Here is a 25606-nt window from a genome sequence, read left to right as displayed (position 1 = left end):
TAAAACAAACAAGCAAACTAGATGTCTTCCCTAGTCTAGATACTTGGATTTCTCTGGGGCTCTGCTTCTACCCTTATTTTGTTTTTTAGGTGCTCCTTAGTCATGCTCCCACCTCTCCTCAGATATACCTCCCAACCACCTCCAACCACCCCCATCTCAGAACTTCTCAGATGGCTCCAAGCCAGCACAAGCCTCCTCACTCTTCTCTCTTATCTCTTATTCTGAACTTCTAGAAACCAGCCACACTGTCTGATCACATGATACTCCTTTTCACACATTACCTGTATTGATGATTCAAAACACTGAAAATGTATTTCAGAGTCTAGTCAATGCCAGCCAGCCCACACCCTCCCAACTCTCAGCACTGTCCTCTGCTTCTCTGACTACCAGGAACAGTTATTGTCAGTAACAGCAGTGGTTTGATAAAAACAACACCACATGTGGTTGGCCTTTGTGGCATTTCATCTGATCCACACACCAACCAGTCCTGGGGGCAATGGTGATTTCATGGAGTGAATTTTTTTTCGAAGATTTTTAAAAATTTTATTTTAAGTACAAGCTACCCCTCCCTCCGCCCCCCAGTGTGGGGCTTGAACTCACAACCCCAAGATCAAGGGTCTCATGCTCTATTGACTGAGCCAGTCAGGCTCAGTGAATGTGGTGAATTTAGATGCCTAGAAAGAGCAGGTAGAATGAACAAGGAAGCCAACTGGATGTCAGGAGGACAGCAGAGAATGGAGGGGCACAGGGAATATCTCAGCTACTATTATCACTATACTAGTTGTGGCAACTAACATTCTTGTGCTTTCTATAGACAAGCCACTATTCAGAGCCTTTTAGATAGATTAACATTTAATCCTCAGGGCAACCTATATAGGCTACTGCCATTATAATATTCATTTTACAAATGAGGAAATTGAGGCACAATGAGTTTTTTGTGCTCCTCTAACTTGCCCAAATCACTTAGCTGACAATGAGCCGACCTTGGATTAAAGCCCGGCAGGCTGCCTCTGGAGCCTGTATTCTGCAGGTCTCATCTTCCCAGAAGTTATGAATTTTTAAAAGTGAAATTCTCAATGTTGACAACAAATTTTTTTCATTAAACATTTTTCACTAAACACTTCCACACTGAGCAGTCAGACAGGACATATCTGTGGGGCAAATTTAAACCAGGACTGACAGTGTGATTCCTCAGACCTGTTTATTTCTTCCACTCCACTGATAAGAAAACTTATGCCACAGGATCCCCATCTTCATTAGATTCCTCACCTGAGCAGGCCCCTCACTCCACTACTTTATATATTTCCTACTCTTCAAAGCACAACATAGCACCCAAGTTCAACGAAAGGATTTCTAAGCACTTCATTATAGCACTCCCCAAGAACACATGGTTTGTGTCCTTTCTATTCCGTATTTACTACACCACCTTACATTTATGAAATGAGGTAGTTTCTATTCCGTATTTACTCTACCACCTTACATTTATGAAATGAGGTAGTTAATATAATGCATTTATGAAGACTCTAATCATATTAATTGAATGATCATTAGATTGTCACAAATATGTTGATGGGGTGGGAAAGCAAATCTGTACAAATATTACATCCCTACAGGACTCTATTTAAAGATAGGAACAACTCTCATTAATGTAAATAGGAGTCCACATTCTGACCCAAAGTATAGTCACCTTCATAATGTGGAGTAAATTAAGTGACATCAGAGTAATATTCATTGGTATCTCCCAACAGCTTAAATAAATATACCACTTGTAACTCTAACTGTGTTCAGATCTATCTAAACTGCAGTACAGGAGATGGTAAATCATTTCATTAATCATTTAATCAATCTCCCAACTTGAGGGAAAATACAAGTCAGTAGTGCAAAGTATATCAGAAAATGGAAAATAAATTATCATCGCTTTTTTTAAATCACGAAAACTAATAAATAAAAGAACTCAGGAAGTCCACAAAGATAGAGAATATAGACACATAAAAGCCCAAGGGAGCTTGAACTCAGGAAATAGGCATTTCTCCACCTGCCAGGTTGGAAAGTTCATCCATTTATTACCATCCAAATGAAATCTTTTCAGCAGGGTCAAAAGGTCCTTTGTTTTGACATTTAATTCACTGGCGATGTATTTCCTATGTTAGGATGCAAAACACCTCTCACATTGCTTTTTCATTAATTGCCTTCATTTTTCAAGTTCCCTGTTTGATTTATAGTCAATTAAAAACACCCTCAAAAGCCATGACTCATGTATGTTAAGTACAAATATGATTAATGCAATACCATGCACTCCATGGATGACCCGGCCACTAACAAAGGTCAGTGTCAAGGTGGTGTGCCCAACCAGTGTCCTGGGGAAAGAAACCCACGGGGAGGATGGAAAGCCAGGGGTGCAGGTCATGGACAATCTGGCACTAACTGGATCCATTAGAAGCAAAGAAAAAGAGGTACTTTTTTGTATTCTTTCAGTATTACAGAGGAAGAATGAAACTTGGTTATGAACAGAAAAAATACAACACAGTAGAAATTCTCTATCTCATCCAGGCCAATGAAAGCATATAGGAAAATTAAGTGGCAAATTTCTTTGATGTGTCACCCTTAACTTCAACAAAAACTACAAGAGACCAGAGAACTCTGGATAAGAACCAGGGGACTGGAATCCTGGGTTCAAATTTTGACACTGCCAAATACGAGTGGGATGACCTTGGCTAAATTGCCCACCGCAGCCGTAGTATCCTTACCTGTAAAATGGGCACATGAGAGTATTTTGTCCCCTAAGGCCTGTTATGAGGCTCAAGGGGGCACTCCACACACACTGGTCAATACTCATGCCTTTTATAAATCTCAACATCTGTTCCTAAGGTATGCATACTTTTTTACATTTTCCAGAAATGTGCGCTCTTTCTCTGTCTCTGTCTCTTCTTGCTGTCAGTATGGGTATACAGCCTGTCATAAGTAAATCTCTTAAGAGTTATCCCTGCCTTTGTAGAAAAATGAACATATTGAAACTTCAGAACAATATCATAAAAGTCAATAGCAAAAAAGGAACACCAACCTAATGTTTTTGATGTGTGATTTCCCAACAAAATGAGGTAAATAGGACATTTGGCACATTTTTTTACAAAGGAAAATTTACTCAAATTAAGGAACTGCCTTCTCTGCTATAATTAGTCCTTATTCCTGTTTTGTTTGAGCTTTTTTTTTTTAATGCAAAGTGACCCTCCAGCTTCAGTTAACAGGATCTCCTGTTTTATTTTTATTTTTTTCCAAATGAACTTTTAAAAGAACATTCTTGCCAAAGTAAATGGATTCTCTCTCTATTTTATCTATTTGCTTTCCTCCCCCCACCCTTTTTCATATCCAGGCTTAGAAAAGTGTTTAAAATACATTTTAATCAATTCAAGATTTAAAAAAAAAATCTACTGGTTCATAGAGTTCAAATCCTAAAAATCACTCATTTCTCTAGATTTTTTTAATGCCCAGGATTTGTCTTCTCTAAAGCCTGAATTAGATGGTCATTATAGGGAAATTGAACTCATGGAAGGCCCATCGATAACAGTAATAACAATGACAATAGCAGCAAAATAGCAATATTGACAGTAATAATAACTGCAGCTTTCACTTATTCATAACCATGTTCTATACATTTTTCTGTCCATAATCACCAATTCTAAAAGTAAGAATTGCTAGTATCCTTCTTAAATGAGATCATCCAAACTTGGAGGGTTCAAATGACTCACTCATGGCCACACAGCTAATGTGACTAGAGAATAGAGTGTGAACAGAAATTACATGTCACTTTTGAGCTAAAGTGGTTAAACCTGTGTTTTTCTATGCCTTCTCTTATCTGCAGCTAAGTAACATAAGAATGACCAGAAGGCTCAGAATGGCAGGACCAACTTGGAAGCAGTCTGAATCCTCAGGTTCCTGTGTGGAGGGCACACACTTGGAGTAGAGCTACCCAAGAAGTAGCCCAATCTGCATCCTCATGACCTGAATGGGAAATAAACTTTTATTGTGTTAGCTCACTGGGTTTTTTTTTGATACCAAGCCTATTCTAACTAGTGCAGGTTTGTTATTAAAAGTGTCACTGTATGGGTTGTATTTTAGGTGGACTCAGGTGCAGCAATTTATCTGTGTGTATCTGCTTGTGTGGGGGGGGGGGCAGGGGGGGTCCATGATGAGTGATTGAGGAAGGATGAACGAGAAGAGGTAGAAAAGTGGTGGCCTGATAGTGTCTGGATGGCCAATGGAGTGTCCTTTCTGGACACTGGAAGTTGGAGACAGCTCTCGTTAACTGAAGCAGGAGGGTCATGAGTATGGTTCCCCCCAGCTACCTCAATGATCATAGCTCTCTCCATAATGCTAGGAAGATGTGTCTAAGCTGATGTGGCCAGGGAAGAATAGTGTGTTCTATAATTTTGGAGAACACAAAGGGCTTATCACTTGGTCCTTTTCCACCTCAGCTGGGTGGCTGGTCAGTTTTCCAGGTCACTTACTCTTCTGAAGCCTGGGTGTCAACTGGGAGGGTATAACCAGCATCCCTATTCAGATATCATGGGATCAAGATGGTAAGTACCAGAATCACATGATCTTCATGTTGCAGAAGAAGCAAGCAACAACACAAAGCCATTAAGAGAATTCCAAGTGTTAGAGGCCTCGAGTGACCCCCACCCACAAACCCCTCAAAGATTCCTCCCTGAATACAAAGGCCTTGAATAGAGGTCTCCAGAGTTTCTACCTTCTAAGCTGTCTTCTCCTTTCTTCTTATACTTCTCATAAACAAAATGGGAATAGCCACATCTTCCCAGCTCATCTTTCAAGACTGGGATGAAGGTAGGAAACTTTTGCCCAAGTTACCATGAGTTGGGGGCTTTGCATCACACCTTGAAAGATACAATGAAAGAGCTCCCCTGGTTACATTAGAAGAAATAGTGGGACACTATGTTTTGATCCTAGAAGCTTGTTGAAAAATGGCCTTTTAAAGACGAAAGCAAGTCTAGTTAGTGGAAAGGAGAGTAGAATAAAGAGTTATTTGGATGTGAAGAAAATAAAAGGCTTTAGAACAACTGAAGGAAAGATGTATTGGAGTGAACAGTGAATAAAATATTAGGGAAATAAAAGGAGTGGAGGTGACCATTAGTAACAGTTAAAGTAGAAAAAGATAAGTCATTGAGAATTGAAGATAAAGATGAAAAAGGATAAAAGGAAATATTACTGCCTGAACAAAGACAGCAGGAGGCCGTGGACAGAATAAACATTCTCCATAGCCTGCTAAAGCTGAACACAGAATTGGCTGAATATAAGTCTGAGGTATGAGCAGATATAATATGTCTGTCAGGCAGAAAGACAACACTTTCAGACAACTTTACTGAAGGGTGAAAAGTGTAGACATCAACTGATTGATTATGCTGTGTTTACACCTTCTACAAGACAAAACTTTACAATGATTAGGAACCAAAGCTCTTAAATATTGCAAAGATACAGGAAAATGGAAAATACAAATGCCATAAGTGGAGTCCAAGAGATGTTACTTGCCTGGGTGTTTTAACCTCTTTTATTACCTAAATGTGTGTGTGTGTGTGTGTGTGTGTGCGCGCGCGCGCGCTCACACATTACTAAACTGATCCTAACCAGTTCCTGGATCTTAGTATACAACTTCAAGTGTTTAAATATTCTTAACCTTCTGGTTCTGTGTGATTCTTCTCCATTTTCACCCAGATGTTAGCCTTGTGTCAATATGGCCTTCATTCTGAGAGCACCCACCACTCACTGGTTTCTTGGTTAATCACATTTTCAGAGAGAAGGGTCTTGTGTTGAACCATAGGGAAATGCATGAAGGAAACAGAATGAGAGAGAGGAGAGGGAGAACGAAGGAGAGAGTAGCAGGAATGTTCATTGGCTAAAGGGAAAGTTCTCCAATGTTCCAGGCTTTTCCTTTCCTCTGGAATAGAGCAATACATTGCTGTTTCTTCTAGAAATCCATCCCAAAGAATATTCAATAGGCATTCTCAAGTCTATGGAAACTTTCTTCTTCATTTAGGTACAATTAACCTTATTCTCACGGTCTAGCTCATAACAACCTATGTATATTGCTTTCAGATGAACTCAGAAGTACCAGATCAGATCTACTCTTCATATTTTTTTTATCCTATAAGATATATGAACTTACAGTTTCACTGAGAGGGGGGCTAGTCAGATTTTGCTGATCCGACAATTTACACACAAATTCATATATAAAAATTTAAATATCCTCAATTCCCATATTACTGACTTTTCCTGAATGTGCTATCATTGATAATCAAGCTGGTTCCATTTAGCATTTACTAGCTTACACAGAACCAACAACCATAACCCACTTAATTACTTAGGGGATTAAAAAAAAAAAACACAGACACACACAAAACTGTGATATTGGAATGTACTGTATGGTCTGGTTTAAATTAAAAAGATCCCCCAAAGTATGATTGTTTCCAGCTTCTCAGCGGTGAATTAAAAGCTGTTTGGTGTCGTGAAGATTACAGAAGCAATCACATTTATGGGCCTGCTTTGCATACCAACTCTATTAATTTCCATACTCAGGGTGGTTTCACATTCCCACCCATGTTAATATAGATGCCATTTGGGATAATCGCTTGCAAAAAAAAAAAAAAAAGAGAAAGAAAAGAGAGACAGAGAGGGAAAGAGGGAGAGAAGGAGAGAGGGGGAGAGAGAGAGAGAAGAAGAGAGGAGATAAGACACAGATAAGAGGCAGAAAAATGTTCTCTTAAAGTTCCCTTCGAAATATATTGATTTTGATAAGTAGAAGTATCAAAAGACAAATGAGGGTTCCTTATGGCCTGACCCAGAAGTCACACTCAGGGATCAAATTAACATGAAATCACATACTGGAATTCACTTATTGTGCCAGTCCTGTACCTTGTCATTGCAGACTCTAATTACTGAAATGATTTCATAGGTGTAATTGCACCAAGATGTTCATGGACTTCACCTTGGATAGCCTCCTTGCTGCTCAGCATTGCGTCATTCCTGTGCTCTTTTCAACTCTTAAAACGTGTTTCAGCCTCACAGAACAATCCAATCATGCAGGCTCGTTTTGTTATTTTTGTTTTGTTTTGTTTTCCTTTCCTTTAAACATGCCAGCTACATAACACAGGAGTGAAGGAGTATGGTTAGCGTGGAAAGGCAAGCCTGAGACCATAAGAACAAATGCACAATAATCTTCCCCAAAGGGACCTTGGAGCATTTGACCAAATTAAACCACTGTTTTCATATCCTTCATTCCTGGATGTTAAAGAACAGGCTCAGGAGCCCACAATTAAATGGTTATTTGTCCACCATCAATTTTAAATTCTACTGTGCTAAAACTTTGCTCGCTACACATTTAGCAATGTACTCCATGCCCTCATGAAAATAAAACAATGTGATACTGCATTAAAAAGAGGAAGAGATGATAACCACAGATCTGAGGGGAGAATATTTTCAGTGGAATTTGGGGAGATTTGAGTTTACTCCACAAAATAGTCAGTAGAGGTTTTGAATCTTTCTTTTTTCTTATGATTTTATTTAATTTTAAAATTTTAAAATAGAATTTATTGTCAAATTGGCTTACACACAGTGTGTAAACTCTGCTCTTGGTTTTTGGGGTAGTTTCCTGTGGTTCATCACTTACATATAACACCCAGTGCTTGTCCCAACAAGTGCCCTCCTCAATTCCCATCACCCATTTTACCCTCTCTCCCACCCCTCCATCCACCCTGTTTGTTCTCTGTATTTAAGAGTCTCTTATGGTTTGCCTCCCTCCCTCTCTGAATCTTTCTGAAGAGCCTCTTATTAGCCTTCAGAATAGGAGTTTGGAATTCCTATGACTAAAAATTCCCAGAAGCCAACACCCTGCTCTCACCATCATTTTGATCCAACACTATGGATGAGAAATCCCAGTAAAACATCAATCCATGGGATGACAATGGTTTTGCTCTCAGGGACCTGCCCAGGGGAAATGGAATTAATTTCCTTTGCACAGAGTAGTATTCACATTAGAGGCTGGTAACAGTGGGAACAGTGGGGAAATGCTTACCGATGATAAAATACTAAAAAGCGATACACAACTATTATGCTCACCTCTCAGCTAACAAGGCCCTAGCTCAAGAGCTTCCATTCTCGGCCAAGCAGAGACATAAAACAATCAGAAAACACATAGCTTTGTGAACACTGCATCCTGAGACACATTCTTAAGACATTGGGTGAATTCGACCACGAAAATAGACCAAAAGAATCATCACGTGACATTGCTTACAGTTTAGAATCGCCTGGTCCTCGATGAACTGAGCCGGCTGATCAATATGGAACACTTTCTGCTGAAATCCAGGCATGCAGTCCAAATCTTCTGCAGATGTTAGAAGCAGCACCTGAGAAAACCAAAGCCATCAATATTTTAACTGCGGCTTATGTGTTTGCCCTGCTAACTTTTACCAAATCTGTGACTTTTAGAAATGAGCTGAGGTTTTAATTTTATTTCCCAAATGAAGAGGTAAGTTGATATTTCTCCTGTGGCTGCCAACAATTCGTTTTGGTGATGAGATTTGGAAAACACGCAAATGGCAACAGCTGCTGCAGTTTCCATTAAGTTGCCGTTAAAGAAATAACTTTGTCAGATTTTTACACCTGCTAAGACTCTCACCATGGTTCCTATGTGTGAAATTTCATTACAAAAACAGTCAATTTCATATGATGCCTGAGCTAAAACTAACTTCACTGTCATAGATGCAAAGGAGCAGTGCCATCTATAATGAGGAGGAAAGCACAACTGTTCCATTGGAAATTACTTTCTAAAGGAATTCAGGGCCCACTAGAACTCTCCAATCCAATATGGTGGCCGTGAGCCACTGGCAGCTACTGAGTATGTGAAATGTAGCTGGGATAAAAATGTCAGTATAAAATATATGTTGGATTTTAAAGACTGGCTACCAAAAAAGAAAACAATAATGTAAAATAATTAATTTGTATATACATTGCTGTTCAAATAATAATATTTTACATACTGGACTAAATAGATATGTTATTAAAGTCAATTTTACCACTTTCTTTGTAGTTGTGTAAGTATGGCTACTAGAAAAGCTAAAATTCACAATTGCTTCCCAAAGCTCAGCTTTGTCTTTGCAAATCCTTGGAATTCTTCATCACAGAGTCAAAAATTTAGGCTATATGTCTTGGAATATGAAAGTAGGGAACACACTCTTGGACAAAGAGTAATTCAGTAAGGAAAGAAAGAGTTGTAGATTTAGGAGGCAAAGGCTATAAGCCCTGGGAAGATAGGAGTTACCTCTTTTTCCCCAACTTTGATGCCAAGCACCTACCACCTATACAGGCACAGAGAAGATGCTCCATAATACTTAACAGACAAATGCTAATGTTTTTCAACCTTTACTAAATGGCAAGCACTGTGCTACGTTTGCTATTTGCATCATCTCCTTTAATCCCCACAGCAGCCCTTCTCTAGGATAGGAGAGAGAGATTGGGAGAGAAAGAATCCCAAGCAGGCTCCATGCTGTCAGCACAGAGCCTGATGCAGGGCTCAAACTCATGAACTTAGATGAAATCAAGAGTCAGTTGCTCAACTGAGCCATCCCAATACCCCATATTTAGTTTCTTATGGGATACATTTTACAAGGGGCCTGATGTTCTAACACGTTCACCCAAGATCCAAGATGGTAGAGCTGGGACAGATGGAGTGAGGATCCAAATCCAGGCTTAACTGTCCTCTGATATGGATCATGGTCAGAGCTCCTCCTAGCCCCCATAGGCTTTCCAGGTCTTAGGGCAGGACTTTCCATTTGTTTGGCTGAGATACTCTGAATCCCATGGAAGAGTGCTTAATAGAGCATGGTGCCAGTAGAGAGCATTTGGAAATTCTCAGGAGCAGCCCTCAACCATAACTGATGAAAATTGGTGCATGAATACCCCAGCTCTCTCATTCCTCTGGAGCCTTATCTTGGAGGCAAGTGTTCTGTCTCCCCATTTCCACTTGGGATTCAACTCCAGTTGTCCACAGTGGCATCGAGCTTGATAACTCATCTTCTACTCACTGTCTTTTCTTCCCTGGCTCATTTTCTCATCTCCTATTGGTATTTTTCTGACACTGCTCTCCAAGTAAAGCTATTGCACTCAAATCCTTGACTTAGCAGTCTGCTTCTTGGGAAACCAAACTTTGATACTAGGATGTAAACTCTTAACCACTGTACACAGCTGCTAAAGAAAACTCATTATCATCCCCGCCAGCAAACTCAAAGGAGTGTACATAGGTTGGAAGCTGTGGAACCTGGGCTTCTCTGTAAATAACAGCCCACTGAAATGCACTGAACCCCAAGGAATAAGAGCAAGAATCAATCTTTGGAGTTCACGGTGTGGCCAGACTGAGGAACATCAGAGAAATTGAAATGGAGGAATCATCACCCTGACCAACATCTTCTTTCTAAAATCAAAGGGGTTAGGGTATTAGAGTTCAGTACCTGAGCAATTCTGCTTGTGAAACTTCCCCTGGCCTCCAGAGTAGGCTCTGGTTAGATTGCTTCTGAGGCAATCATAATGCTAACACCCCAAGGAACACACACACAGCATGCAGATTCAGGACTCAGAATAATCCGCTGGCAATTTTGCAAGCAGAAGATCTATAAGCGGCCAATGCTAATTCAGTTCAACAGCAAATGCTCAAAGGTTGCTTCCAGGCACCCTGGGCCTACAATTATACATTAACATTCTAATCAGCTAATTCTGCCCTCAACCCCAGACCAATAAACCAGTCATCCCATAGGAACTAAAAAGATACCATTTCTCTAGGGATCCTGAGCATGGGAATCCAGAACTGACTGAAAGGATGGATGAGTTGAGCCCCTGCTCATGTCTTTCTGTGCTGATTTCTTGGTGGGCTGTATTTAGGATTCCTCTAGAGTGAGGAAGAAAAAATAAACCTTTTCCAACAGCTGACCCTCAGGAGGGTGGGAGGAGTCAAAAGACTCCCAGAGATTCAGTTTAGCTTTGTTTTGTAAATTATTAGGTACCTCCACCCACCAAGTTCAGGTTAAATGCTTTTAATGGAAAAGTAAGCAGCACTTTCCTGGGCAAGGTGTGATTTAGGAAGTAAGGGTTAGCCTCTCCTCCCTGCATTCATTCATTCACTTATTCCTCAAAATTTATTAATCTGGAATTCAGCAAGCACTCTGCTAGGTGTTGCTCTGAAGCTTATATAGAAAGCAGCATAACAATGCAGTAATTAAAAGCAAAAACTCCAGAGTCATTTTGCTTGGTTCAGATCTTGGCTCTATCCTTTAGTTACTGACAGTAATGGAAATATGGAAAATTAGGTGTGAACTGAGAGGAGCTATATGGATTCAATGGATGGTGCATCTAAAGCAACTAGAACAGTGTTTCACCGGATAAGTGGTCAGCAAGTGTTAACGTTAATGTGGACTAGAAAAAGGTGTCAGGCATTAACAAATCATAATTTAATTAATTAACTAGAATTGCAATTGAAGGGAAATTATAGGTCTCTTTGGGAGCATGTCAAAGCCAGGGACAGGGAGTCTAATTTCATCTAGGGGGATCAGGGAAGGCAAACCCACAGAAGAGACATCTTTGCTTCCATCTCAAAGATGGCTCAGAATTAGTTGGTTAACTGGAGAGGAATACAGACTTGTCCTTTTAACCAACACACTCTGTGCTTTCACATGAATTCCTTTGTGTCTGTCTGAGTTTCATGTAACACATCTCTGAAATTACAAAATTTCATTTAAAAAAGAACCTAGACTAATTTGGGACTTCTCAAACACTTACTGTGTGCCTGGGCAGTGGTGGTAGAATATTCCATTCAGTGCTAATACTCATTGACTTTTTAGCAGAATTTATATAATAATACCTGTGCATGAACTTGTCATGGATACCCACTCTTCAATTTCAGTCATACTGAGTTTGGAGGAAGAATATGGAGAAGCATCCCTCATTGGTTTAAAAGTGAGTATTTGGACATTAATCCAAAACTAGGTAAGCCTCTTATTCAACATTATCAGATGTCACTCTTAAAAATATACGACCTAAATATACTTTTCCCTAAACCCTCTTTAACATTTCCAGAATATATGCTGTGAACAACATTCTGAATTTACCTTTAATGCCTTGGAAATAATGGTCTTCCAATATGGTTCTTTTGTTCATTTATGCATTAGCTTGCACCTCATAAACAACAGGCAACCAATACACCTTTGAAAGCTCAGCAGTGATCAAATTTTATGATCACCAAAGGATTTCTATTATTTGAAAATTACAATCAGTCGGCTTATGAAAGCAGATTCATGTTCAGACAGACTACAGGCACAAGACACAGCCACACTGGCTCTGTATGAATTCCCAGTTTATCAGCTGCCAATTACCAGCTGTAACCTTGGGCAAGCAACATTCTGTTTCTCAGTTTCCTCAGATGGAAATGGATACAATAATAGTATCTTAAGGTTCTTATCAGGGTGAAGTTAGTTAATTACTGTAAAGAGCCTTATGTAGTACCAGGCACATAAGTAGTTGCTCAAGAAATGCTTGCTATCATTATTATCATTGTTTCTATATATTATGTTTAAACCAATATACATGTTTCACTGATATTATATTGCCCAGGGTAGACACTGACAGGTATCAAAATATTACTTCTGTTGCTACTGTGAAACTGTTCAGGGTACAGACTGTGCTGAGAAATATTCAAAGGGAAACAGCAGGGAGGGGCCTGAGTCAAGTAGAGTTAGGAGAGGAGTTGCATCTTGGGGTCAGGTGCACAATGAAAAACATCAGTGCCTGCTGTGAGCTAACTTGCACTATTTTTGCAGAACACCAAGCATCCTTTAAAATGATAGCTCAGAGGGGCACCTGGGTGGCTCAGTCAGTTAAGCGTCCAACTCCAGCTCAGGTCGTGATCTCATGTTTCCTGGGTTCGAGCCCTGGGTAGGGGTCTGCGCTGACAGCCAGCTCAGAACCTGTTTCAGATTCTGTATCTCCCTCTCTCTCTGACCCTTCCCTGATCACGCTCGCTCACTCACACACTCTCTCTCTCTCAGAAATAAATAAGAAACAAAAATTTATAAAATGGCAGCTCAGAGTTCCATCCTCTGTGTAAGAGTCACTGCCCTGAACGAACACACCGATAGCAAAGCCTTACATCACACTCTTTATACCCACTTCCTTTTTTTAGCATCCATTTCTTTGCTGCTGTTTAGAACTTTCTTCAAAAAAAAAAAAAAAAAAAAAAAAGGTAGGGGCGCCTGGGTGGCTTAGTCGGTTAAGCATCCAACTTTCGCTTAGGTCATGATCTCGCTGTTCTTGGGTTCGAGCCCCGTGTCGGGCTCTGTGCTGACTGCCAGCTCAGAGCCTGGAGCGTGTTTCAGTTTGTGACTCCCTCTCTCTCCGACCCTCCCCTGCTCACGCTGTCTCTCTCTCTCTCTCTCCTAGAAATAAATAAAACATTAAAAAAAAAAGGTTTATGTTTATCCTGACAGGTAGTGATTCAAGAACATAGCTGATTCCAAGCAACTTTAGTATTTGCTTCCAGAAAAATGTTTTTTTTTTTTTTTTTTTTTGTCCCAGACTGCAGGTTGCCAACTGGCAACATATGGGATGAACGTAGCCAGCAGATTTGGTTAGTTTAGCCATAGTAGTCTGTCATAAAAGTTAAATTATCATATTATAAAGAGTGCACCTCTCTTGGCTGTCCTTGTCTGCACCATTCCCTACGTTACTTCTGCTCACTTGACTCAGTTACACACGTAGCAGCCCTACCCCTCGCCCCCGGCATTTGAATTTGCAACACCTACGTTAGACTTTGGAAAGAAGCTTTTTAAGCAAAGAACTCTCTCCTTATTACGAGGCTCTAGTTACTTGCTTTATAGTATCTATAACTATGTGCTTCTGGCTCTGTTGTAGCAATTTTGGCCATATGACTAAACTCTGGTCAACACAAAGGGAGTAAAAGGATTTTCACCACTTCTTGGCCTGGCCCCTGAAATGTCTTCTCTTCCCCATCTATGAAAACAGAAAAGAAGGACTTCCAAGATGGCAGAGTCATCCAATAGAAAGAGCCCAGAAGTCAGTCCCTGCTTAGAAAACAAGGACTTAGGACAGCTACCCAACAAGGAAACCCCACATGCGTTGTGCAGACCCTGAGATCTGGGGTTGTTTGCGTGAGTCAGCAGCTCACCTGACTGACTATATGCTAAACACGGAAGAGACTAGGACAGAGGGACTTTTATACCATGCATCACAGATACATCCCAGAGGCCAGAAATATCAGAACTGAAGAAAAGCTTAATATAACTGTATTCGAAGAAGCCATAAATTAAAAAAAAAAGAGAGAGAGAGAAAGTTCCTGCCACAAATAATTATCTCAGCAGGCAGTGAACAATCTCAGATCTCATCCTCTCGTAAGCCAGCTCCAAAATGGTATTTTTCAAGTGAACTCACTAGTGTCTCCTGGCCCCTGGTTGTTTTCCTCTCACTGACTCGCTGCTTTTTGCTATTAACGTGGATGGACAGTTACTTTATCCTTGCTACAAAATACCTCTGGTTTACTCTTGTCAAAGTCGGTCTATTGGACTCAGTCTGGAGGGGAACTTAGATTGGTGGGGAAAAAAGGCTACTAGCTCTGACTTGCAGGATATAAAAATGTTACAGCAATGAATTTTGATTGATTCTTTATCCTGCCAGAATCCTCAAAGGGTTTATAAAGGCACTCTACCTACAGATAAAGCATGGAGAAAAGAGGTACTTCAAAGACATGCATGGGCACATCCATGTCCACACATACACATATGCACACATACATGCATGGGCACATATCAATATCCTCACTGACAGTGTCAGCTCATGTCATCCACACTACCTCTGAATCTGACCTCCTTACAATCTTCCTGGTATTTCATGGCCCCAGAACACAGAACACCTGCCAACTCCTTGGACGTAATGGAACAGACTCTTAGAAATGATTCTGTGGTTCTTGGGAAGATAAAGACACAGAATACTTCCAGTCTGGTAAGTCCTTCACGCACAGTTTGAGTGGCTGAGTGTTGTTGCCTTCATACACAATTTGATACCAACATCTAGATTTTATTGCCAATTGAATGGTACTCAGTGTCTTTTCCTCAAATTGTTAAAAGGGAAGCTACACAATTGTAGTCTCCCAAAGATGTCCTCAGTCCAATCCCTAAAATCTGTGAATATGTTAGACTAAGTGGTAATGGGGAATTACAGTGGAAAGTCAGCTGACTTTAGAGTAGAGTGATGATGCTGGATTATCTACATGTAATCACAAGGCTCCTTGAAAGTGGAGGAGACAGCTAAAGAGTTTGAGAAAGAGATGTGGCAGTGAAAGCCCCGGTCTCAGTGATGTGGTATGACAGAGACTCAGCCTGCCACTGCCAGCTGTGGAGGTAGAGGAAGAGACCACCAGCTAAAGAGTGCAAGGGACCTCTAGAAGCTGGAAAAGGCAAAAACAGATTTCCCCCTATACCTCCAGAAGGAATTCAGCTCTGCTGACAACTTGATTTTTGCCTGGTGAGACCCATTTTGGACTGCTGACTTTCAAAACTATATGACGATCCATGTGTGTTGTTTTGGCTAATTTAATTTTTTTAATTTAATTACTTTTAGTTAATGCTAAGCATGTGGTGATTTGTTACAGCAGCCAGAGGAAACTCATACCATCTACCATAGTGTTAACTTCACAGTAGAGGCTCAGAAAATAGTGCTTCCCTTTACCTGGTTTTTCAAGATATAATCTGGGCAAACCAACAGAGAGGGAAGAACAGAGGAAGGAGGGAAGAAGGAGGAGTGGAGGGAGGAAGGAGAGAAAGAGAAGAAGGGAAGGAGGATGAAAAACGGGTTTGTGACCTTGGAACCTTGGGTAAGACTGTCAAAAGGTCATGATGTGGAAATTGCTGTCTGAGTGCTCCATTCCTCAGCACTAATTGGGACGGTCTCTTTTCTTTTGTCTTAGCAATTATCCTTTTAAGTGGTGGGGCATTTGGATCCGCTATGTAACCCTAGGCAAATTACTTAATTTCTCTGTGCCTTAGTTTTCTCATTTGTACACTACATCCACTAAAAGTATCTACCATCATTGCTTTGTGAGGGTCAACAAAGTAATGTAAATCAAAACAATTAGGATAGGAAATGGCTCATAATAGGTGCTACATGCTCCTAATTGTTATTATTATTTTTATTAGGATAGAGGATTATGTAGAAAGTGTCATACAAATGCAGAGAAAGGAACAACACACTCTTGGAATGAGAACAGGAACTGGGACGATAACAGATAAGGCCATATTGGAAAGACAACTGACATTTTTCAAGTAGCAATGTATACTAAGTATGTTCCATGCAGAGTTTGGTAAGTGCAAACACCAAGACATGCCAGTTGAAGAAACAGGAATCAGTTTGGCAGAGATAACAAGCTTTGGGTTGTTTTCAAGATTATTTGAAAGTGTTTTTGTCTTACAGTAGTATTGAGTTGACCAGGCATGTCCTCCTTTAGTCTCGCTAAAACAGAACCAAAAATAATTCACTCAATGAAATGACAGATTTTGTCTAAATGGAATTAACTTTTTACTACTAAGATTCCAGGATTAATCAACTAGACTCGATTGGTAAATTTTAAAGGAAAACTTGTTTTGTAAGGATTTCAGTTAATGCAATTAGGAAGGCTTGGTTCTCTGGCCCTTCATAGAAACTAGAGGCTCTATCTGCCCTAGAATTGGTGGTATTTACATCTTCTACAGAATTTTAGTAATTAAATTAGGGTTTCAAATGCCAGATAAGAGCTACCTCCTTTAAGACAAATAAAGGAGTCCCTATATGAGATACTTGTGGGTGAGACTTAGCAGCTCCAGGAAGTTCAACTGAGCAAATATTAAGTACCAGTTGTTTGTCAGGCACTGAAAGACTGGCCCAGTCTATATATAAAACCCTATACAGGTAGGAAATTTACTAGATGAAAAGATCTGGGGGTTGAGGATTCAGTCTAATTGAAGACAATGCCTGAGTCCGTCACCTCAGCCAGCCTCCCATTTCTGCTACTGCTACAGTGGACAGTCCCCTAAGAGCTCAGGCTTACCCTGAAGAGTGTCTCCAGCCTTCTCACATTCCGCTGTGGGGCTTGCTCTTATATTACAGGAACCTGGTTAATGTGAAGTCAAGCAGAGCTGAGAAATGTGGAGGAGGTGATGCTCCAGGGACAGCCCTCGGTGGTGCCCTCAATGCTGGGAAATGGCAGCTGGTTAAATGCCCTAATTGCCCTCCTCCAGATGGATGCCAGTGAGACACATCCCATGTGCCACTCAGAGATCCTGGTGGCTTGAACCCTTGCTGCCCACAGCAGTGATTCCAATGACACTTCATTACATTGGTTCTTTCCTTCCTCTTCTGCCTCACTCTCTTGCCCCTCACACCTGCTTCCTGGTTCACCTCTCCAAGAAAAAATAAACAACTGTATCTAGTTCTTTGTCCCCAGCTCTGATTCAGAGGAACCCAAAATAAGGCATGCCCCATGTATTAGTTTTATATTGGTTTTGTATCAAATAACCTTGACCTTAGTGGCTTGAAAAATACTTTATTATCTTACTGTTCTGGGTACCAAAATACTAAAATGGGTCAACAGGGCTGTGTTCCTTCAGGAAGCTTCAAGGGACAATCTGTTTCCTTTTGCTTTCCAGCTTCCATCGGCCAACTACATCCTTTCCCTCATGATATTCCTCCTCCATCTTCAAAGCCAGCAGTATAGCATTCTTGTCTCTTTCTGTCTCTCTCCTTCACCATCATATGGTCTTCTGTTTCTAACTGACTTTTCTGGCTTCCTTTTTATAAGGACCATTATGATTATATCAGGCCCACCTAGGTTATCCAGATAATAGTCATGTGTTCTGGAAATTAGGATGCGGACATGTTTAGGGAACCATTACTAAGCCTACTACAACCATGATAACTTCTATAAGGGAAGGGAAAAGTTCTAGAAATTCAGCAACAGTCCAAAATATCCAGGAGGTATAGAAACAACATAAGTGTCCATCAGTGGAAGAATGGATAAAGAACAGTTTAGATATACATTATATATCCCATATATAATATGTTCCATGTATATCATATACTACATATTATGTACTACATACATAATATATATACATATTTTGTATATATATACAAAATTTTCTATATATATAGAGAGAGAGAGAGAATAAATAAATAGAATATTATTTAGCCATGAGAAAGAAGGAAATCCTACCGCTTGTGACAACATGCATGAACCATGAGGGCATTATGCTAAGTGGAATAAGCCAGACAGAGAAAGACAAATACTACGTAATATCACATGTGTGGGATCTAAAAAAAAAAAAAAATCAAATTCATGGAAACAGAGAGTAGGAAGGTGGCTTCCAGGGTCTGGAAGGTAGAGGAGACACAGATAAGTTGCTAAGAGGGTACAAATTTTTCAGCAGTAAGATGAATATATTCTGAAGATGCGATGGAGAACATGAAGACTATGTCTGGGAGTGTATTGTATGGTTGATATTCTCTGGGAGAGTGGATATCAGATGTTCTCCCTCACCCCCCAGAAAAAACCATTAGGAAAGAAGGGATAGATATGTGAGTGAGGTGATGGAAGTGTTAATTAACTAGATAACTAGACAGGTGAATCTTCTCACAAGGTATACATGTGTGCCGGGTGACCATGATGTACACTTTAAACATATTTAAAATTTTTTGTCAATTATACCTCAATAAAGCTGAAATATAACACACACACACACACACACACACACACACACACACACACACACACGAAAAGCTCCCAAAATGTCCAAGAGGGAGTCATCCCATAATCACTCACAATCCTAACAATATTTACCTATGAAATCAGGAAAATGTAAAGGAAGATCCCACTAATGGTCAGTAGTCATATATCCAGGCTTGATCCTGTGTCAATTTAACAAGTAGACTATGACCTTTTCTTGCTTAGAAATAATTATCAGATCCTGCCTGGCCTCACTGTGAAGTGGAACATTTTATTCTAACTGTGCGACTCTCAACACTTTCTTCGCTGCCAGACATTAGACAAGATGTCAGATTTGTCATCACACTGGAAGGTTTTTATTAATTATCTTTCAGAGGCAAAGTCCTTTTTGTAATTTATTTTTTCACACCAGGAAAATTCTTTTATTGAACTAAATGTCTATCTTGTTAAATTGTTTTTTCTGCTAAAGGTTCTTGCTTTGAAAAGTTCCTGAAGAAAAGAAATAAACCCAGAAAAAGTTGGTGTTGAAGTCAAGGAACTGATTGTGTTAAGCAGAAAGCCATATATGCTCTCTTGGAATACAGTGTAATATGCATCTTTTCTTTACAATTTAACTGTCTAAGTGCACCTAGGTAGCTCAGTCAGTTGAGTGTCCAACTCTTGATTTCAGCTCAGGTCATGATCTCATGGTTCATGGGATCGAGTCCCATGTTGGGCTCTGTCCTGACAGTGCAGACCCTGCTTGGGATTCTCTCTCTCTCTCTCTCTCTCTCTCTCTGACCCTCCCCTGCTTTTTCTCTCTAAATAAATAAATAATTAAATAAATAATAAAACTTATGATAAAATAAAACCTAACTGCATAATGTTGGTTAAGATAAAAATTTCTCCAAATGAATCAGAAGGAATGACTCCGCTACTTGCCAATTAATCATATTCTTAAGGATTCATTCACTGATGTAAGTAACCTTTATTGAGTGCCCACTACCTGTTAGTGCCAAGATCACTACAAAATTTAGTAAGACAAGGCTTCCACCCTTTAGGAAGACAAAGCACAACAGGAAAGGCTGGCATGTAAATACATATTTTAGAAGCACAATTAAAAGTTTAGGAATGGAGTAAGGAATCTAGTAGAAGTAATAAAAAGGAGAGCACAGTTGGCTCAATGTTAAGGGAATGGCAATAAGGTAGCTAGAGAGACCATTGTTCTAGACACATCAGTTTAGTTGATTCTGCTTTTGTACCCTTACATTTTAAACAAAAGAAGATGAGGGTGCCTAGGTGGCTCAGTTGGTTGAGCGTCTGACTTTGACTCAGGTATGATCTCACGGTTGGTGAGTTCAAGCCCCATGTTGAACTCTCTGCTCTCAGTGCAGAGCCAGCTTTGGATCCTATGTTTTCCTTTCTCTCCATCTCCCCTCCACATGCTCTCTCTTTCTCTTTCTTTCTCAAAAATAAACATGTATAAACAAACAAAGAAACAAATAAAGATGCACAGTGGGAAGGAGTATGAATGATGGTGCTCCATGAGCTTCCTCTCAGTGCTGCTGCTGCTGATTAATCAGAAGGGCTCAGATGTCTCAAGATTGAGTTACCCTGATGATGAAAAAATTCCTAAAGCATTTGATAACTTTATTTTTAAGGTTTTTAATAAAAAATTTTTTCATATTTACTTCTTGAGAGAGACAGAGCATGAGTGGGGGAGGGGCAGAGAGAGAGAGAGAGAGACACAATCCAAAGCAGGCTCCAGGCTCTGAACTGTCAGTGCAGAGCCCAATGCGGGGCTCAAGCCCACAAACTGCAAGATCATGATCTGAGCGGACCTCGGATGTTTAGCTGAGCCCCACAACTTTATTTTTAAAAGGCAAAAATTCTTGAGTAGATAGAAACTAGAAAATAATTTAATATGCAGCTTTCTCCTGCTTCATAGTGCTAGACTAGCAAGACAGTAATATAATGTCTAAATGGGATAGAAGGTGTCCTCAGTTTACAAGGAAGAAATACAGGGGGGCAATGCAGCAGTGAGGAATACCCAAGGGAACCCTGATAAGTGTTTAACAACTGGCTCTCCAATAAAGAAATGCCTTGATTTGTAACATTTGCTGATGTCCATGATGCAAATATTCCCATCATGGTCACCTTTGAGTTTCAACGTGGTCCCTGAATACAGAATTGGGGAAGAGAGGTGCACACAGGTTCCAGCACTACTGGGTGTGTCAGTTCCTAATTCCAGGTTGTGTGAGCTAAGAATTTGCCTGGAGTTTTGCAGGGTCTTTACGGATATGAACCACCATGACACCAAGGAGAGCTTCCTTCCTTCCCACGGTGACACTTTGTAATCGAGGATGTGGTTATATACTACAGAGGAGTTAAAACAACCTGGAAAATCCTTACTAATGGAGCAAAATGGCCCACCATAATTTGGTTTTTTTACTAAGAGAAAAATGCAGTGAATCCTTGATTCAGGACCGTGTGTTATTTAAATATTGCTTTTGATGTTTTATCCAGAATCATAGCTTGAATGATCAGAGATAATCCTGCCTTCTGACATAATTAGGGAGCTGCTGCTTTGCTAAGCTGGAGGATAATCAATTTGACCTTGAAAGTTTGTCTATAGTACTACTAATGTTCAGATCACAGATGTGGCAGTCAGGCAAGAGTCTCCCTCAATAGGGGCGCCTGGGTGGCTTAGTCGGTTAAGCGTCCGACTTTCGCTTCGGTCGTGATCTCGCGGTTCGTAGGTTCGGGCCCCGCATCGGGCTCTGTGCTGACTGCCAGCTCAGAGCCTGGAGCCTGTTTCAGTCTGTGACTCCCTCTCTCTCTGACCCTCCCCTGCTCACTCTCTCTCTCTCTCTCTCTCCTAGAAATAAATAAAACATTNGCCTGTTTCAGTCTGTGACTCCCTCTCTCTCTGACCCTCCCCTGCTCACTCTCTCTCTCTCTCTCTCTCCTAGAAATAAATAAAACATTAAAAAAATTAAAAAAAAAAAAAAGAGTCTCCCTCAGTAGTCAAACATCAGTTGTAGACTTTGTTCCAAGGACAAACACACTCCAACAGAGAGGATGTACACGCTGATGGCCAGCAGGTCTCATAAGGCCACTGTACCTGTGAGATGGCCTTTAGTATGTGGATTAATTGCTAACATTTAAATATCAAGGGTTTTTACCAAGTACTTGGGTTTGAAACAGTACTGGGATTGGAGTCAAACATTCTCCTGATGGGCAGAACCTCACCTCCAGAGGAGGTCTCTCCCCTCACTTTTTTGTCCCTCAGAGGCACATACCATTTGCCTTTTATTATCTCAGTTGTGCTCTTGGTTTTCTAAATTAAACTTAGAAGTGATTTTTGGTTTGCACTCTTGCTATTTGTATGGATTTTTCTTATACCAAGCCCTCTTCATTCATTTCACATGGCCTTCCTGGCCTCCCCCAGCCCCTGAGCTTCCATTCCTCGCCTAGCAATATTCTTAGGAAAAGAATCTCCCTTGAATGTGTTGCAGAGAAGTTGTGTGTTACGGTGAAACCACTACCACCATAAAAAAGTCTACAGTAGTCTTCTCTTGAAACTATTTCTATATTTACTGTCTTTTGGATTCTGACAAGCTGAGTCAGCCTGCTCTGTTACTAAAGTTTATATTTTTTCAGAGCATCAGGCCCTTCCTCTTAGCTCGTTTGCTCAAAGGCACAAACATTTTAGGGCGACAAAAGTGGCTTATTGCTGGTCTCCAAAGACGGAGGAGATCCCCTCCCTCAGCCCCACTGCAGTGTCAAATGAACACCTTCCTCTCTAATCTCTACAAAGGTGGGAAGCCTCTTCAACTTGCTCCTTGCTAAAAACAAACAAAAAAGGTGTATGTAGATACAAAGATATTAATTCATGAACCCCTCTCCTTATCAGCACTGCACTAAATTGAGGTGTGGATAAGCCAGTGTCTTCTCTCCATCAAGCAAACATTTGTCAGGTTTTGAGCTGAGAAGAAAGAAATATCTAAGCCAAAATAGTTTGAGAAGAACATTATTTTTTTTCTCATATCTCTTTGGGTCCTCAAGTTCAATTACCTGAAATTTCATGAGTCAGTCCTTGGGATATGTTCATCTCAAGCTGGATTAATGTAATAGTGAAAGTTTCCGCTAATCCTACTGCTCTTTTAAAGTAAGTTTGATTCTTCTTAGGGAAAAAAAGTATTATTTCTCCCATAGTAAAATGTAGAGAAGAGATCTTCTTTAAAGATTATACAGTACAAAGTACAGTTATGTGAAAGTCCTCCACACTAGGCTGGGAGACTACCCCAGAATCTCCCTACATAGACATCAGCTGCAGACTTCATTCCAGAGGCAAATGAGCTCAAGCAGAGAGGGACACTTGGTGAGGACTGTGAGCCCCAGTGGGTCACTGTATCAATCTGTTAGATGGTCAGCAAGGTGAGTCTCTCAGTGGGAGGTGCTGGGAGCAATTAAAGGCAATGTAAGAGAGACTGGGGAAGAGGGAGAGCTCGGTTCCAGCTCAGGTGACAGGTCATCCCAGTGTTTCTGACAGTATCTGGGTTTAGCACTGAAAATCCCATATGCCAGGAAGCTCAGTCCCTGGTATCCTAGCCCCGGCAGGAAACTGAGCCATTAAAGAAGAAAGGGATACAAGAACTAGCAAAAGTAGAGTTGGGGAGAAGGGGCACAGGCATAGGGCAGCACCCTGTAACAGTGGGGTGACTTTATCTCACCTAAGCCTGAAGGTCCAAGAAGACAGATGGTTCCCAGACCCAGCAGAGAGAGCTATGAGGAGGGCGTTCACTGAGAGGAGCTGTGACCCCCAGTGGAGGGACAGAGCAGCCCGCGGACACCTACTCTCCTTCCCTCTGGGCTCTGTCCCAGTCCCCCACTGGCTCAAGCCTCGGCTGGTGAATCACGACCCACAGGCTGAATCCAACCTACTGCCTGTTTTTATAAATAAAGTTTTATTAGAACATAGCCATGCTCATTCTGTTTTCACACTACATGGCAGAGTTGAGTGGTTTATGACAGAAAGTCTTTGGCCTGCAAAGCCGGAAATACGTATGAGCTAATTCCTTAGGAAACAGTTTGTAGAACCCTGGGCTAAGCCCACTGAAAGTCCAAAGGCAAGGCGGAAAAGCGAGAAGCCCTGGAGGGGTCAACAAAGACTTTCAGCTGCTCCTTGCCTTTGATGCTAGTCAGAAAAATGGAGAACTATTGGGAAAATCTAGGCCAACACATTGAAAACAGAGGCACCCCACAATTGCCATGAGTATAAACAAAACCATGAGCTTCTTAAGCAGCCTTCCGTGAACCAGCCCTTTTTGAATTAGGCTCCTGCAGAGAGAAAATGGAATTGTGGAAAGATGGGATTTAGGAAAAAAAAAAAAACCCAAAGGCATTTCAGCCTCTTCATGATATTTTTTGGGTCAATTTTCTGTAAGTTCAATATTAAAAAAAACTAACCTCCTAAGGAAATGCTTCATTAAATAGAAAGGACATGGGGGTCTAGTTTGCTGGAATAAAGAACTAAATATTTCATAATAATTATCAACACCCATGTGATAAATATTAAATGAGCACCTACTATCTTCTGCTTCTGTGCTAGACACAGAGGATAACATAGTAAGCAAAACATACCATTTTTTGTCCTTATGGAACTTAATTCTAGTAAAAGTGATATGAGTGAACAAGTAAAAAATAAGTACAGAAGATCATATCAGAGTGATACATGCTACAGAGAAATTAAAAACAGATGGGGGAAGGGGGAAGAGCATTTGATGGGGGATGGGAAAGTGCCTTTTAAGAGGAGAATGATGACTAGTTGCTCACACCAGGATCAGTGGGAGAGCATTCAAGGCAGAGGCCACAGCGAGCATAAAGGCAAGGCTTTGCTGCAGGAGTCTGCCCAGCGATGCGAAGAAGGCGCGGGTAGATTGAGGGCAGCATGGTGGACGAGACCAGAGTTAGGCGAGACCTTATGGCCTATGATGCTGCACAGAAAAGACTTAATCCAGCAGACCTGGGACTGCAGCCTTGGAAGGGCCTGTTTGCAAGGCTGGCCTCTGACTGACATCTGGGAACTTGGATTTGAGGAGGGCTCCCAGTACCCTAACTGATAATGGTGTCTCAATGTGCCTAACCTTTTTGCACAAATATTGTGGTTTATGCTGAGAACCTGCTTCCTTCTGGGAACCTGGATCTTTGCTATGTACTGGGCAGAAGGTGCGTGTGTGGTCAGCCCCCAGGATAACTCTGGGCACTGAGCCTCTAATGAGCCTTCCTGGTTGGCAACATTTCATACCTGTCGACACAGCTCATTCCTAGCATGATGATAACATCCTCTACTAGGAGAAGAGCCTTGGGTCTGGATTATCTTATACTTTGCCCAGTGCACCTGCTCCCTTTGCAGATTTTGCTCTGTATCTTCTGTCATAAATCTTAGCCATCAGTACGACTATATCCTGAGTCTTGTAGATTCTCCTGGCAAATGACTAAACCTGAAGCGGTCTTAGGGACCCCTGACACAAATAGCAGATCCGTGTTTCATTTATTTACTCTTGCACCAAAAGCCAGGGGAAGCACTTTACATGGACTATCCCATGGAAGCCTCACCACAACGCTCTGAGCTTGGCAAGCTCCCTCCCCATCACCATTCCTGCCATTTTACAGGTGGCTTATTAAGATGCAGAGAGTTTCTGCACCTCACTGAAGGTTACATGGCTGAGCCTGACAGAGAATCCAAGTAGGCTAACTCCCAACCCTCTGATTTCCCTCTGGGCTCACCCACAGCACACACAC

General features: G+C 40.9%; 1 protein-coding gene across 1 annotated transcript in view; it reads right to left on the bottom strand.

The window, feature by feature from the left end:
• Window positions 1-25606, bottom strand: part of CDH13 (cadherin 13) — a 1034982-nt gene that overhangs the window by 799317 nt on the left and 210059 nt on the right. Inside the window, exon 2 of the mRNA XM_039227348.1 lies at window positions 8303-8414. Coding sequence (XP_039083279.1) covers window positions 8303-8414 — 112 coding nt within the window. The remainder of the gene's footprint in view (window positions 1-8302; window positions 8415-25606) is intronic.

Source organism: Hyaena hyaena, unplaced genomic scaffold (assembly GCF_003009895.1).
Source record: "Hyaena hyaena isolate Hyena2069 unplaced genomic scaffold, ASM300989v1 scaffold_1, whole genome shotgun sequence".
In the NCBI taxonomy this organism is placed as follows: domain Eukaryota; kingdom Metazoa; phylum Chordata; class Mammalia; order Carnivora; family Hyaenidae; genus Hyaena; species Hyaena hyaena.
The sequence above is the reverse complement of the archived record's forward strand: the minus strand, read 5'-3'. Positions and strand labels throughout refer to the sequence as shown.